A 16,786-nucleotide genomic window follows, 5' to 3' on the forward strand; every position below is an offset into this window, starting at 1 on the left:
GCCCTACTCCTCCTGAGGTGGCGAGGGCGGGGCGGAACGCGGCCTCTTTTGGCCTGAGGAGGCGTCACTTGGGAGGTCACTCGGCTGCTGGGCTGGCTGCTGTCACAAGCGGGGCGTGCCCTGGCTCCGCTCGCCACTCTCCGGCGCGCACCCCGGCTCACGGCACACACTCGCGCTCCGGGACTGAACCCTGAGCCGCCGCCGTAGCAGCCGAATTTGGGAGTATCTCCTTGTCACTGCAACCAGAAAGCCCCTCGATCCCCCATCAGAGAGGTCACATGAGCCCCGAGGTCACCTGCCCGTTGAGGGGCCACCTGCCTCGCTTCCACCCGAGGACCTGGGTTGAGCCCGTGGTGGCCTCGTCCCAGATGGCTGCCTCCCTGTACGACGCGGGGCTACTCCTCGTGGTGAAGGCGTCCTACGGAACCGGAGGCTCCTCCAACCACAGCGCCAGCCCGTCGCCCCGGGGGGCTCTAGAGGACCAACAGCAGAGAGCCATCTCCAATTTCTACATCATCTACAACCTCGTGGCGGGCCTGTCGCCCCTGCTGTTCGCCTACGGGCTGGGATGGCTCAGCGACCGCTACCACCGCAAGATCTCCATCTGCATGTCGCTGCTGGGCTTCCTGCTCTCCCGCCTCGGGCTGCTGCTCAAGGTGTTGCTGGACTGGCCAGTGGAAGTGCTGTACGGGGCGGCGGCTCTGAACGGGCTGTTCGGCGGCTTCTCTGCCTTCTGGTCCGGGGTCATGGCGCTGGGATCGCTGGGCTCCTCCGAGGGCCGCCGCTCCTTGCGCCTCATCCTTATTGACCTGATCCTGGGCTTGGCGGGGTTCTGCGGCAGCATGGCTTCCGGGCATCTCTTCAAGCAGATGGCTGGGCACTCTGGGCAGGGCCTGATACTGACGGCCTGCAGCGTGAGCTGTGCCTCGTTTGCTCTGCTCTACAGCCTTTTGGTGCTAAAGGTCCCTGAGTCGGTGGCCAAACCCAGCCAGGAGCTCCCCCCCGCGGATACCGTGTCTGGCACAGTAGGCACATACCGCACCCTGGATCCTGATCAGTTGGACAAACAGTGTGCAGTGGGTCACCCTCCATCTCCTGGAAAAGCAAAACCCCATAAAACCACCATTGCCCTGCTCTTTGTGGGTGCTATCATATATGACCTGGCGGTGGTGGGCACAGTGGACGTGATCCCTCTTTTTGTGCTGAGGGAGCCTCTCAGTTGGAACCAAGTGCAGGTGGGCTATGGTATGGCTTCAGGGTACACCATCTTCATCACCAGCTTCCTGGGTGTCCTGGTCTTCTCCCGCTGCTTCCGGGACACCACCATGATCATGATTGGGATGGTGTCCTTTGGGTCAGGAGCCCTCCTTTTGGCTTTTGTGAAAGAGACATACATGTTCTATATTGGTGAGTCTATCATTCTTGGGGAGGCAGGACATTGCTGACCCTCTGCATAATGCGGCTGACACCAGGGATGCCATGGTCTGGGTGGCCTAGCTCAGCACCAGGGATTGAACCTGCTACCCAGGAGGCACAAGGGACACAAGATTATATGCCCCTGAGTTTATCTGTAATATATTGTTAATTATCTATATTGAGAATGAAATGTTACCAGAGTGGTGTTCATGGTTCTGGGCAGTCAAGGAGGTGTGGTCAGTGGTACCTGGAGTCAGTAGGGGAGGATTCAGGATGGCAGTCAACAGAGGAGATGGAGTTGGGTTTCTTCCTCCACCCCCCCTTTCCATTTTAAAGGGATGGAATTTCAAAGGTGGAGCACAGAGGTCTGTAATCCCAGCAATTTGGGCTGGAGGTGGGAGGATCACTTGAGGCCAGGAGTTCAAGACCAGCCTAGCCATTATGGCAAAACCCTATCTCTACCAAAAATATAAAAATTAGCCAGGTGTGGTGGTGTACACCTGTAATCCTAGCTACTCAGGAGGCTGAGGCACAAGAATCACTTGAACCCAAGATGCAGAGGTTGTAGTGAGCCGAGATTGTGCCACTGCACGCTAGCCTGGGTGATAGAGCGAGACTCTGTCTCAAAAACAAAACAAACAAAAAAAGGTGGATGGGTGGAATTTCAAGTAATTCTACTGAAAAGATGCCTTAATTAAAATCATTTGGAGTCAAGCAAGGGGTTTTTAAAAATGGGTAAAATTACTCGATAAATGCCTTCCACAACCAGTGTAATAAATTTCCCAAGGAAGCAGCATTAAGTTTCCATCTGAGGACACAGGTAGACAACTATAAGCAGAAAGCTCAAGATGAATGCTCCAATAGAACTTTCTAGAATGATGGAAATAGTTGCTATCCATTCTGTCCAATAAAGAAGCCACTGGCTCCATGTAGCTATTGAGCAGTTGAAATGTAGCTAGTGCAACTAAAGAACAGATTTTTAAATTTTGTGTTATTTTATTTAATTTAAATAGTTATATGGGGCTAGTGGCTATCATATCAGAAAAACAACTTCAGACAGTTATCTGAGGCTGGCTCTTGACCCAGGCAGGTCACACATCTTAGAAACACCTAACAAAATGGTAAGCTAACCTCTGGTCAGTTCTCAATTAAACAGCATAGGACAGAGTATCCCCTTCCCCTTTTGCCCACCACCTCTCTCTCTCTGTTTCTCTTTGTGTTTTTGTTTCGTTTTGTTTTGTTTTGTTTTTGAGATGGAGTTTCACTCTTGTTGCCCAGGTTGGAGTACGATGGTGCAATCTCGGCTCAATGCAACTTCCACCTCCTGGGTTCAAGCGATTCCCCTGCCTCAGCCTCCTGAGTAGCTGGGATTACAGGCATGCACCACCATGCCTGGCTAATTTTGTATTTTTGGTAGAGACAGGGTTTCACCATATTGTTCGGGCTGGTCTCAAACTCCTGACCTCAGATGGTCCACCCGCCTCGGCCTCCCAGAGTGCTAGGATTACAGGCGTGAGCCACTGCACCTGGCCGTCTGTCTGTATCTGTCTCTTTCTCACATTCTCTCTCTCTCTCACACGCGCGCGCACACACACACACACACACACACACACACACACACACACATTGCATCTGGATAATCAATAGAGCTTGAGAGCTATGCAGTGGGTGCGTTCATGGGACACATTGCTGAAGGCAATTTGCCAAAGCTCCTGGGACCATCTCTCAGAGATGTTCACTAATGTCAAGGACAGACACTTCTCTCCTGGAGAAACAAGGAAAGGGGCCTTGTGTCCCTTTGGTGGCACCAGTTCCACTTCCCTAGTGATCACTTAATTCCACCAGTAAAGATACATTTCACCATCTGTCACCATGTCGACTGTGCCCGGCCACCTTGTAGACTGATATGCGGCACACACAGCAGCATCAGAGCTCAGAGGGTCACAGACTGGTCAAGGGAGGGTGCTAGTGTGCCAGCAGAGAAATGACTTCTTCCAGGTCAAGCCACATTCGGATTGTGGGGAGATGGGGGTTCTAAGAGAGGCTTTTGCTAATTTCCTCCTTGGCCCAGGCTGGGCTACAGCAAGGAGTGTTCGTGTGTGATCTCTTTCAGCTCGAGCCGTCATGCTGTTTGCTCTCATCCCCGTCACAACCATCCGATCAGCTATGTCCAAACTCATAAAGGGCTCCTCTTATGGTGAGTAGTGAAAGGAATCTCTCTGGAATCTTCTGCCCGGGCTGTTTCAGAGCTGCGAAGCATGAGGCACAGACCTGTAGAAGGCACTTGAGGCAGTTCCAGAAGCATCTTTGAAGACACTGGAAACACTGGTTTCCATCCAGGGCACAGAGAGTGGAGACGGGGGTATGGGAGTGACTTAGAAAGTCAGTCACTGAAAAGCCACAAAGAAGGATTCTATCATCCACAGGCCTTGGGAAGATTCAACTAGATAGAGGCAGGATTCCTAGCGAATTGAGCCACACACAGACTGAGAAGGGGCCAGGTGCAGTGGCTCAATGCCTGTAATCCCAGTGCTTTGGGAGGTCGAGGTGAGAGGATCGCTAGAGGCTGGGAGGTCAAGACCAGCCTGGGCAACATAGTGAGACCCCATCTCTACAAAAAAGATTTTAAAATTAGCCGGGCATGGTGGCAAATGCCTGTAGTCCCAGCTACTCGGGAGGTTGAGGCAGGAGGATTGCCTGAGCCCAGGAGTTCAAGGCTGAAGTGAGCCAGGATTGTGGCACTGCACGCCAGCCTGGGCAACAGAGTGAGACTGTCTCTAAAAAGAGAGAGAGAGAGAGTAAGAAGGAAGGGTCCCCTAAGAGCTCTCCAGAGACTCAGCTAATGGAGAGTGAGGCAGGCACAGCAAGGCATTCCTGAGTAACCTCTGTCCCTTCCACAGGAAAGGTGTTTGTCATACTGCAGCTGTCCTTGGCTCTGACTGGCGTGGTGACATCGACCTTGTACAACAAGATCTATCAGCTCACCATGGACATGTTTGTGGGCTCCTGCTTTGCTCTCTCCTCCTTTCTCTCCTTCCTGGCCATCATCCCAATTAGGTAGGATGGGAGCAGCGTCTGCTGCTTGGGCTGGGACCCTGATGCTGAGGTCAAGGAATCTTGGACCTTCTCCAGCCCACCATCACCGCATTATTTATTTTCAGCATTTATGCAGTGGGTCCTGAGTAGGCTCTCGCACAAAGAAAAAGTCCTCGTGTTTCCCACACTAAAAATCTGGCCATTTGGGAATTCCTCAAAATCACAAGTAAGAAACAGGGTCATTAGGCACTGGCTCACTCTTTGGCAGTTTTGTAATGACTACTTATACGAGTCCCATATACTTCCTTATAATTAGAGGCTGTGATTGGAAACCTTCATGAACCATCAGACCTCTTTTGTTCAGCTGCCTTTAGGTGAAAGTCATCAGACCTCATTTCAGAGCACAGTTTCTTCCCCATGCCCTCACAGGGCTCTGTGCTCAGTGCCACTGAAATCTCCTGGCCACTGGACTGGACTGTGTGAGCTCCAGACAGGGCCTTCCCTTGACTTCCCTGGGGGAATTGTCTCATTTGTAATATCAGAGCACTCAAGTGTTGGAGATAAGAGGCAGGAGGACGTCTGGTCCTATGGAGACCACTAGCCTAGGTCATCAACAAAATGGAAAGACAGCTTGGAATAGTTCTGTCTTCAACCAGCCCTGTCCCACAGAAATACAGAAGCAGCCACAAATGCAAGCCATATGTGTGATTTTCAGTTTCCTAGTAGCCACATTTTAAAAAGAGAAAAGTGACAGGTGAAATTAATGTTAATATTAATAACATATTTGACATGCAAAATATCATCTCCACATCTAATCCATTTACAAAATGTGTCAGTGAGATATTTCACTTCTTTTTTACACGAACTCTTTGAAATCTAGTATGTATTTTATGCTTATGGTACATCTCGATTTGGACAAGTCACATTTCAGTATTCAGTAACCACATGTGGGTTGAGGTTCCCATATGGGACAGCACTGTTCTCTTTAGACTGTTAGGCCCTTTTACCACTTCCTTTGAAGTGAGGTTCTCTCATGCTCCTACCACTGCTGCTACATGAGAAAGGAATACTGTGGGGAGATTTATATATATGTATATATATTCCTGTGGAGATATATATATATATCCACAGAATAAATGTATCCACAGTAAGGCACAAGGATTTGATATAGATGTGCATTTTCAAGGGACCTGCCTAGTAGCACATGAGGACTCTACACATCAGTAATGGTGGTATAATAGGCAGCAGAGTAGAAAATAAAGGAAGGCAGGTTCAAGGGGACAGTGATAAAGCCCTTTTGGAATTCTCACATCACATCATATTGCAAATCTCAGCCTGAATGGAAAGTTGAGCTTCCTAGGACAGGAGCCATCAATCATTAGGGCTCTTTGCATTATTTCATAATTAAGAAAAATAAGATAGGAAGACCAAATAGCTGAGAGAATTTATGGATCAGCGGGCATGACCAGGTCTCATTCCTAAGGTGCAAACTGAGCCAGCTCTGTCTTCGAACTGTCCAACCCTAAGGACTTTTCATGTGTTCCTGTTTTCGTATGAGTCCTGGCTGAAGGGGTTGGATTTTAGCTAGAGCTACTATGCAGTGCAAACTTCTCAGGAGTCCCAGCCTGCGGCCAAACGAGTAAACGATGAGTAGTTTTTGCCCGCTTGAAAATGATCCAGTCCAATTTTATGGGCAGTTGGTTAATGTAGTCTCTTTAACCTAAACAAAACCCAAAAATCAACAAAAGGAAATGAGTGTTACTAGTTCATGTGTGTCATAAAGACATCAAGAGACAAATGGAAGTAATGGGAAAATACAAGTAAGATTGAGTGCTTATGCACATAAGGCACTTATGCACACTGCTTCCCTCTGTTGTAGACATTTAGCAATAGAGAGACATGTGCAAACAAAGCCAGATTTTAATTGACTGCTATCAGGATCCCACTCACCAGAGATTCTGACTCAATTAATCTGCGGTGCAGCCTGGGCATAGGAAATTTTAAAAGCTCTCCGGGTGATTCAAATGTACAACCAAGACTGAGAATCTCTGGTGTAAAGGGAGTGGTTCCATTACTTTCCCTTCCGCAAAGTCACTAAAGAAATGAGATCCTGAAAAAGTTTCATAGCTAGGAGAGGCCAAGCCTGTACCATCAATCTTCAAGGACAGCAACAGGAAAGACCAGTAAAGCTTTTGAACCACAGGAAGAAAAGCTGCATTCCAATGACATAAAAACCCAGGCAGGCATGCCAGAGCAGAGGAGGACTCAGAGAGCAGAGGCTGGACTGGATCACAATCAGCATCCTCTTCCTCGATGCCAGGAGAGATCCCAGCCTGTCTGCAATCCCAGGGGGCTGTGGCTGCACCCCTTCCTGGTGCCAAAGTGAGCCGATTTCATGCCACCGTAAGAAGTTGCCCTCTCCTGTTTGCTCTTTAGATGTAATAGGGAGATGCTGAGGCAACAACTGTGAGGTTCTGCTTATTTACAAACCTCTCCCCTCATGCCCTCCAATATACATGAACTTAACTAATGCCTCATTCTTCATAGAGATAACAGAAGCCAGCCTGGGCACAATGGCTCACGCCTGTAATCCCAGCACTTTGGGAGGCCGAGGCGGGTGGATCACAAGGTTGGGAGTTCGATACAAGCCTGGCCAACATAGTGAAACCCCATCTCTACTGAAAATACAAAAATTAACTGGGCATGACAGCGTGCGCCTATAGTCCCAGCTACTGGGGAGGCTGAGGTGGGAGAATCGCATCGCTTGAACGCAGGAGGCAGAGGTTGCAGTGAGCTGAGATCACACCACTGCACTCCAGCCTGGGTAACGGTGCTAGACTCTGTCTCACAAAAAAAAAAAAAAAAAAAAAAAAAAAAGCCAAATGATCACAACAGAATATCCTGATCTTCTCCAATCCACAGTCATATGTTCATTTGCATCCATCTTCTTTTTTTTTTTTTTTTTTTTTTTGAGACGGAGTCTCGCTCTGTCGCCCAGGCTGGAGTGCAGTGGCCGGATCTCAGCTCACCCATCTTCTTTTTTTAAGTTTGCTTTTTTAACAGCAAACTGTTAAATAGCCCTAAGTGCCAGGCACTACTTTATTTCATAGTTTTAAACTAATCTTCCCAAGCAATCCTTTGTGGTAATTACTATTATTATCCCTATTTTGCAGGTGAGCAAACAGGCTCCAAGGTATTAAATAACTTGCCAAAGGGTACAGAGCTAGGAAGTGGCAGAGACAGGATTTGAAGGAAGCCAGACCGTCTCTCCCATCCACTGCATGCATTGCACCTGGTAATTGGGTGCGGCCTCTCCGACCTCCTGAGAAAGCTCACTCCACTGCTTCACTCTCTCCTGAATTCTTCTACCAGAGCTGACATATGCTCTTCCCCCCTCTCTCCTTCTCTTCATAGTCAAGTTCTCCCAAGGCGGGTCTGCACATATGCTGTCTCACTCCCCAACTCCCATTCACTTCCTACTCACTCCAATCTGACTCAGTTGATTCCCCGTGCTCAACTCTACCAGAGCTACTCTCACTAAAGCTACTAATGACTTTTTAGTTGCATCCATCGACCTGCTGCCACCTTCATCTTACATGATTTCTCGGCGGCCCCTAATGCTGTTGATCACTCTTTCCTCGGGAGATATTTGTCACATGGCTTTCAAAACACCTCATTCTTTTTTTTTTTATTTTTTTTATTTTTTAATTTATTTATTATTATTATACTTTAAGTTGTAGGGTACATGTGCATAACGTGCAGGTTTGTTACATATGTATACTTGTGCCATGTTGCTGTGCTGCACCCATCAACTCGTCATTTACATCAGGTATAACTCCCAATGCAATCCCTCCCCCCTCCCCCCTCCCCATGATAGGCCCCTGTGTGTGATGTTCCCCTTCCTGAGTCCGAGTGATCTCATTGTTCAGTTCCCACCTATGAGTGAGAACATGCGGTGTTTGGTTTTCTGTTCTTGTGATAGTTTGCTAAGAATGATGGATTCCAGCTGCATCCAAGTCCCTACAAAGGACTCAAACTCATCCTTTTTTATGGCTGCATAGTATTCCATGGTGTATAGGTGCCACATTTTCTTAATCCAATCTGTCACTGATGGACATTTGGGTTGATTCCAAGTCTTTGCTATTGTGAATAGTGCTGCAATAAACATACATGTGCATGTGTCTTTATAGCAGCATAATTTATAATCCTTTGGGTATATACCCAGTAATGGGATGGCTGGGTCATATGGTACATCTAGTTCTAGATCCTTGAGGAATCGCCATACTGTTTTCCATAATGGTTGAACTAGTTTACAATCCCACCAACAGTGTAAAAGTGTTCCTATTTCTCCACATCCTCTCCAGCACCTGTTGTTTCCTGACTTTTTAATGATTGCCATTCTAACTGGTGTGAGATGGTATCTCATTGTGGTTTTGATTTGCATTTCTCTGATGGCCAGTGATGATGAGCATTTTTTCATGTGTCTGTTGGCTGTATGAATGTCTTCTTTTGAGAAATGTCTGTTCATATCCTTTGCCCACTTTTTGATGGGGTTGTTTGTTTTTTTCTTGTAAATTTGTTTGAGTTCTTTGTAGGTTCTGGATATTAGCCCTTTGTCAGATGAGTAGATTGCAAAAATTTTCTCCCATTCTGTAGGTTGCCTGTTCACTCTGATGGTAGTTTCTTTTGCTGTGCAGAAGCTCATAAAATACCTAGGAATCCAACTTACAAGGGATGTAAAGGACCTCTTCAAGGAGAACTACAAACCACTGCTCAGTGAAATCAAAGAGGACACAAACAAATGGAAGAACATACCATGCTCATGGATAGGAAGAATCAATATTGTGAAAATGGCCATACTGCCCAAGGTAATTTATAGATTCAATGCCATCCCCATCAAGCTACCAATGAGTTTCTTCACAGAATTGGAAAAAACTGCTTTAAAGTTCATATGGAACCAAAAAAGAGCCCGCATCTCCAAGACAATCCTAAGTCAAAAGAACAAAGCTGGAGGCATCACGCTACCTGACTTCAAACTATACTACAAGGCTACAGTAACCAAAACAGCATGGTACTGGTACCAAAACAGAGATATAGACCAATGGAACAGAACAGAGTCCTCAGAAATAATACCACACATCTACAGCCATCTGATCTTTGACAGACCTGAGAGAAACAAGAAATGGGGAAAGGATTCCCTATTTAATAAATGGTGCTGGGAAAATTGGCTAGCCATAAGTAGAAAGCTGAAACTGGATCCTTTCCTTACTCCTTATATGAAAATTAATTCAAGATGGATTAGAGACTTAAATGTTAGACCTAATACCATAAAAATCCTAGAGGAAAACCTAGGTAGTACCATTCAGGACATAGGCATGGGCAAAGACTTCATGTCTAAAACACCAAAAGCAACGGCAGCAAAAGCCAAAATTGACAAATGGGATCTCAAAACACCTCATTCTTGTTTTTCTCCCATTTATCTGATAGCTTCTTCTGTACAAACCTCCCATGTAGGAATTGTTTGGGGTTCTGTTCTGGGCTGTCTTCTCACTTTACATTTTCTAAGCAACCTAAAGTACTTCCAAAAGTTCACATTACCATTTAAACTTCCAAAATAGGGTTCTTGATACCCTCCTAAACCTGCTCACGTTCCCGTCTTTCCAATCTCATGATCTCATTCATTGGCTGCACCACCCACCAAGGGTAGAAACCTGAGGGTCACCAGCATCCACCCTGGCCTTCATCTCCCCCCACCTCCAATCAATCAGGCCTAATGCATTGATTCTACCTCCAAAATATGTCTCAAACTTACGCTTTTCTTTTTATCTCTACTGCTACCCCCTAATCCAGAGCACCTGGATGACTGAGTTAGCCTCTGAACCATCTCCATACATCCACTCTTGTTCTCCACTCCCATCCTCTCTCCAGCAGGTGGCCAGAGCAAGGTCCTTAAAGTGTGAATCAGGTCATGTCATCACGTGCTCAAAGCCCTGTACTTGGCTTTCATTGCTCTTAGGATAAAACCCAAATGTTTGGCTGGGTGCAGTGGCTCAAACCTATAATCCCAGCACTTTGGGAGGCTGAGGTGGGGGGATTGCTTGAGCTCAGAAGCTTGAGACCAGCCTGGGCAACATAGTGAGACCCTGACTCTACAAAAAATTAGTAAATTAGCTGGGCATGGTGGTGCATGCCTGTAGTCCCAACTAGTTGGGAGGCTGATACGGGAGGATTGCTTGAGCCCAGGAGGTTGAGGCTGCAACAAGCAAAGATCATGCCACTGTGCTCCAGCCTGGGTGACAGAGCAAGACTCTGTCTCAAAAAAGAAACAAAAACAAAAACAAAACATGAACATCTTACTATGGGCAATAAAGCCCCGCATAAGCTGGCCTGGCCACCCTTTCTCGCCTCCTATTCCTGCAATTGACCACCCTCCCCAACCCTCAGCCACAGTCGCCTCTTCTCCCACTCTTCTCCCTTCTCCATCCACACCTCTTTCCCACCCAACTAGTTGTGGTCTTAACTGAAACACCATTTTCTCAAAGAGAATTTTCCTAACCCCTCTCAATCTAAATTAGATCCTTCTGTGACATGCTCCCAGAGCTTCCTATATTCTCTTTTGTAGAATGCAATGATGATGAGTTCATGGTTAGCTGTTTAATATGCTTGCCCACTAGACTGAAGTCTCCCTGAGGGCAGAGACCATGGCTATTTGGCTCTCCCTGTATCTTCTGTGTCCAGCACAGATCCTAGCATATAAGAAGCAGTCAAAAAGCATTTGTTTAATGAATGCATGCCCTGTCAGAGGGTGTGGCATCTCTCACAGCGCTGACTTACACTGACTAATAAGTCAGCACTGCTGACTGCCCACGCCCCAGAGCTGCCTGGGGCTACCCATGAAGTCAGTGCTGGCCATCGCCTTGTGGCTGTGCTGTAGTGGTCCACAGCAGGGGTCAAGGGTCATGTGGCCCTGTGCTGGCTGCTTCCAAGTCTTCACTCTCTACTTGCCAGTCCTGTAATACAATGTGTCTTAAGTATGGTCAGTGCCCCTCCCAGTAGTGCACTGGCACTCATAGAAGGCGGGAAATCTAAGTGTTGGGAAGTGTCTACAAAGTTTCCCTTAAAAGGCTTGGATCTAAGCGTGCAACCCATTTTAGCAACTCCAGGTGTTGTTCATCCATCGAGAAGCGCTGTGCTGTAGCTTAGAACCTGAAGATCCTGGAGCTCAAGCAGATGAGAAAGCCCAGGGTGCCAGGGGTTGAAGGACATGCCTAAGTCACACCGATCCAGGACTTCAGTTCAGACCTCCTAACTGCTGCGTGTCCATTTATTAAGATGATTTTAAACAATGTAATGGATAAACGAGCTATGGAAAGACAGCCGATGAGGCAGCTCATTCTGCTTGCAATTAGCAAAGGCTTAGTCTTGATCTTGAGATATAGAAGGGAGTTCATCCTCAGGCAGAAGTGAGATGGAAAGGGATTCCAGGAAAAAAAAAATGTGGATGCAAAGGGCTCGCAATGTTATGGGAAATGGAGAAGTTCAGTGCTTGCAAGACTGAAATGAACCTGGAGTAAGAGAAGTTCCTTCAGACAATCTCTCTCCACTCAGTGCACCATTCTGATGCCATAAATGGATAAAAAATTTCAGTCTACCGGTGACAAAGACATGGTCTAATGGATGGGGGGAAAAAAAGGCACACCTTTGTTACAGGACCACCAAGTTCAATTGCCCATTGCACAGTAACAGACTCTGAAACAGCAGGAGTTGCAGCAGAAAAAAAATGTTTAACGATATACAGCACCCAAACAAGGAGATGGGAGGAAACCCTAAACCCACCTCCCAGGGAGGTTTGGGGATGGGCTTCCAAGGGGTCTGGATGGGTGATGGGCTAGTGTAGGGATCGCTGATTGGTCAAGAAGTGAGGGGTGAAATCATGGGACAGGGAGATGAAGAAACGGCATTCCTGTGCTGAATTGGTTCCTTGGTGAGGGTCTTCAGGACCAGCCATTCTGCTGGAATTCAGGATCTGAAAAACCTTAAGCAATTCTTAAGTAAAGTAAAAAGGTCCAGTATCAGAGATTCTTTCTTTTTTTTTTTTTTTTTTTTTTTGAGACAGAGTCTCAGTCTGTCACCCAGGCTGGAGTGCAAATGGCGTGATCTTGGCTCACTGCAAACTCCACCTCCCAGGTTCAAGTGATTCTCCTGCCTCAGCATCCTGAGTAGCTGGGATTACAGGCACCTGCCACCATGCCCAGCTAATTTTTGCATTTTTAGTAGAGTCGGGGTTTCACGAGGTTGGCCAGGCTGGTCTCAAACTCCTGACTTCAGGTGAGCTACCTGCCTCAACCTCCCAAACTGCCTGGGATTACAGGTGTGAGCCACCATGCCTGGCCCCCAGAGATTCTATCTAAAGGAACAATGGGGAAGCAAGTGGTAAACATGCTCCTTTTAGCTAACAGCTGCAGGGAAGTGGGTCACAGTGTACCAGCACACCTTGGTCAATGCCTACCTATGATTTTGCCTAAAGCCTGGCTTGTAATTCTCATTAACCCTGTGAGGGCAGTTTCACGTTTACGCCATTCCAGCTGTTCTCTTGTAACTCTCTATGGTCAATTCTTACAGCATCGTGGCCTATAAACAAGTCCCATGGTCACCATATGGAGACATCACAGAGAAATGAAGATGCTTACCTGCAGGAGCTGAAAACACCAGCCATGGCCAGACCCCCAGAAGACAAAAGAAGGGACCGGGGAACTGGTGACCAAAGCAACCCACTGCTTAAGAAACCCACGTTCCAGGCAGAGTTGGCCTCAGTATGACCTGCTTTGGCTCAGGGATCCCTGGTGGATGGGGAAAAGCATTTTCCTGGTGATGGAAAAACGTTCTTAGCTTTAAGATACTCCTGTTAGGCAGAGATTGGGTTCTATGACAGCAGAACATGAACTTAAGGGTTATAGGCAGGCTGCATACAGCAGTCCCAGGCCCTGTGAGGGCTTTCAGACTCCAGCTACAGCGAGCCTGCCCCTTTTCTTCAAGGGATTGTCTTGAGGGCTCCAAGGTATAGCTAACTAGTCACTAGGATGCTGTGCTGAAAGTCCCATGGGAGAACTCAAAGCGTGCATTATCACAGCCTGAGAGGAATGCGGAAGGAATGTTTTGTAAGAACTATCAACAGTTTTGCATGAACAATGTCTTTTAAATTAAAATAAAACCTTGAAAAAAGCCAGCTTTCTTTCCTGAGTCTTCCTTGGCTACAAACACTCAGGAGGGGGATGGAGCTCAGACCCTTGTCTTCTGGGTAGTTTTGTTATTACTGTTGCTTTTAAGAAGCAAATGTCACAAGGCTTTCTTCAATGGGATATTCAATTGAGTACTTCCAGTCAACAGTGCTTCCCAAAGTGGGTGGTGTGAAGAAAGAGGAGATACATTAAGAGCTGTTTTATTTGAGGTACTCATTTTTATAACCTCATTTACTTGGATTTATAAAAGCAGACTCACCTAATAAAATCAACATTCATTGTATGAGTGTGTGAATCATTCTTTCCCAGGTCAGATTCTGTCTATGACTACAGACTTGACGTTCTTATACAGGGTAAGACACAAGGCTAGAGAATACATTCAAATCTCAGGGTATTTGGGCTCACAGAGTTTGTACCTCTAATCCTCTTGCAGGGAATGAACAAAACTCTGTGACACATCTAATAAGGTCCAGGCCCCATGCTAGGTGCTGAGATACAGAAAGAATAGCATGTGACTGTCTGCTCTAGCAGAGTACTGTCTAACAGGCGAAGCAGACAGAACATCAGACAGGGATGTCTCCTTCCACTGGGAAGGAGCTAGTGCCCTTGCACTGAGTCAGGCAACATGAGCAGAGCAGATGGGAGGGGAAAGATGAGTTCAAGAAATTCAAGATCACGTTCAACCTCTCCAACCTCACTAATATAAGGGAGCATAGAATCCAGATTCGGGACAGCAGGGAGGGCATCCCAGAAGTGACTTCTATGATAAGGCTGGAAGGGTAAGTAGGAGTTACTAAGGCCAGATGTTGGGGGACATTCCAGGCGGAAGGAATACCATGCTGGAAGGCCTGAAGGTGAAAATATATCAAAAGTTTAGGAATTCAGTGTGAAGGGAGCAAAGATGGAGGGACAAGTATTACGGAGGACAGTAAGATGAGACTGGGGTGGTAAGGAGGAATAACATAAAATATCCTTTCAAAAGAAAAAGATGTTTCTCTTCAGAGTAAATGGGGATAGCTGTTGGAAGGTGTTAAGCAGGAACACGGAGTGCTTAAATTTGCATCTTAGAAACAGCTCCCTGGCAACATTGAGGACAATGAATTGGTGGAAGGAGTGAGCAAGCTTGAAGAAAGGAGAAGAGCTACGAGGCCCTTGCAGTAAACCAGGTGAAGGATAATGGCAGACTGACTGCCCAGCCTTAGTGGCTCAGGCCTATAATCCCAGCACTCTGGGAGACCAAGCTGGGAAGATCACTTGAGGCCAGGAATTTAGCACCAGCTTGAGCAACATAGTGAGACCCCATCTCTACAAAAAAATTTAAAATGACCTGGGTGTGGTGGTGTGCACCTATAATCCCACCTACTCAGGAGGCTAAAACGACAGGATTGCTTGAGCCCAAGAGTTCAAGGCTGCAGTGAGCTAAGATTAGGACACTATACCCCTCCCTGGGTGAGACAGCAAGACTGTCTCTAAAAAAAAAAATAAAATAAATAAATAAATAAATAAATAAATTAAAAATGATAGCATATGTAGGGTAAGAAGCTATAAACATGGAGAAAAGTAGACAGATATGGAAAAATATTTGGGAGCTAGAGGCTACAGGAGTTGGTTAATGGATGGATGCCACAGGGTGAGGTAGATGGAGGCCAGAATGACTCAGATTTGGGGCTCAGGCCACTAGGAAAAAGGTAGCACCCCCTCTCCCAGAGTCTGGCAATATGAGCAGAGCAGATAGGATGGGAAAGCTGAAGTCAAGATCGTGTTCAACCTCTCCAACCTTATTCATCAATATGCTCATTCCCCAACTCCTTACCTTCTACTCCAGCCTCTGACCAGCTGCTCAGCCTGAATGAATCCAATTCTCCCTACTCCTGAGAAGCCTCTTACTGCTTAGAGAAATGTCCTTCCTTGTCCACATTGACCCTGCTATAAACTTGTGTTTTTTAACCTGAGCTGAGCTCTCAAAACCCAAGTATTGGCTCCTTTTCAACCCCACCTGTCACCAGGGTAGGAGTTTCAAACCTTGTCAGCTTTCCCAGGGTCACCATTTCTTCTAACAGATGTTCTCACCCAGTGGTTCTTGGACCAGCAGCATCACCTGGGAACTGGTTAGAAATGAAAATTCTGGGGTCTCACCCAAGTCAAATTCTAGGACTGGGGCTCAACAATCGGTGTCTCACAAGTCCTCATTGAAGAATCACCATTCTCACCTATGGGGCCTGATTTTTTCTCAAGAATTTTCCCTGAGTCCTCCTCCTCTCCCTGCATCCTTAATTTTTTTTTTTTTTTTTTTTTTAAGACAGTCTTACTCTGTTGCCCAGGATGGAATGCAGTGGCACGATCTCAGGTCACTGCAACCTCCGCCTCCCGAGTTCAAGCGATTCTCCTGCCTCAGCCACCTGAGTAGCTGGGATTACAAACACGCACCACCATGTCTGGCTAATTTTTGTATTTTTGGTAGAGACAGGGTTTTGCCATATTGGCCAGGCTGGTCTCAAACTCCTGGCTTCAAGTGATCCACCTGCCTCGGCCTCCCAAAGTGCTGGGATTACAGGCATGAGCCATTGCGCCCCGCCTGTATCCTTAATTCTTGAGACCCCCAAGGTCCTGTCCTTGGTTCTCTTCCCATGCAATCTAGTCCACTCCCATGGACTCAAGAACTTCATTTCCAACAGCCAAGTCAACATCTCTACCTGGATTTCCTCAAATCTAAAGCCAAACCAAGTTTTCCTTCTCACACCCCACCACCTAAACTCATTCCATCTTTTTTGATTTTTAATTTTTGTAGAGACAGGGTCTATGTTGCTCAGGCTGGTCTTGAACTCTTGGGCTCAAGTGATCTCCTGCTGTGGACTCCCAAAGTGCTGGGATTACAGGAATGAGCCACCACGCCCAGTCTCCATCTTTTGTCTTTCTCTTCTGATTTTAGCTAATGGCATCACCTCCAAATCCCAGGCTGGCAATCTCCCAGTCATCTCCGGTCCATTCCCCTCCCCTCTAAGAGTCTCTTAAATCAGCTATTTTCACCTCCCTTTATCACTTCTTGCCATGGCTTTTGGCATCTATTCCTCTCCATTCTCCAGGCCTTCAGTCTG

The 16,786-nt window shown here is 46.8% G+C and overlaps 1 protein-coding gene across 6 annotated transcripts; it reads left to right on the plus strand.

Moving 5' to 3' along the window:
* The first annotated feature begins 73 nt into the window (after positions 1–73).
* SLC46A2 (solute carrier family 46 member 2) lies at positions 74–15,209 on the plus strand. Of its 6 annotated transcripts, XR_010581468.2 has the most exons (5): positions 74–1,407; positions 3,530–3,613; positions 4,317–4,473; positions 9,150–9,320; positions 13,075–15,209. XR_010581468.2 is itself a non-coding variant. In XM_045373647.3 (4 exons), the coding sequence occupies exons 1-4, from the start codon at positions 279–281 to the stop codon at positions 13,130–13,132; spliced, it is 1,428 nt and encodes a 475-aa protein (XP_045229582.1). In that variant the 5' UTR covers positions 74–278; the 3' UTR covers positions 13,133–15,209. The 6 variants fall into 6 exon arrangements, 4 of the variants coding, with proteins under 4 accessions (XP_045229582.1, XP_045229583.1, XP_073872900.1 ...); XR_012424463.1 differs by lacking the exon at positions 9,150–9,320 and having other exon boundaries at positions 74–1,235; XM_045373647.3 differs by lacking the exon at positions 9,150–9,320.
* The last annotated feature ends 1,577 nt before the right edge of the window (positions 15,210–16,786 follow it).

Source organism: Macaca fascicularis, chromosome 15, assembly GCF_037993035.2.
Source record: "Macaca fascicularis isolate 582-1 chromosome 15, T2T-MFA8v1.1".
In the NCBI taxonomy this organism is placed as follows: Eukaryota; Metazoa; Chordata; class Mammalia; order Primates; family Cercopithecidae; genus Macaca; species Macaca fascicularis.

What these genes read in the sequence shown, in the direction of transcription:
- SLC46A2 (XM_045373647.3), top strand. Translation starts at nt 279, where the DNA reads ATGAGCCCCGAGGTCACCTGCCCGTTGAGGGGCCACCTGCCTCGCTTC. An exon ending in GACATACATGTTCTATATTG is followed by an intron (nt 1,408 to 3,529) that starts GTGAGTCTATCA and finishes GATCTCTTTCAG; the next exon opens with CTCGAGCCGTCATGCTGTTT. An exon ending in CTGGCCATCATCCCAATTAG is followed by an intron (nt 4,474 to 13,074) that starts GTAGGATGGGAG and finishes CAATTCTTACAG; the next exon opens with CATCGTGGCCTATAAACAAG.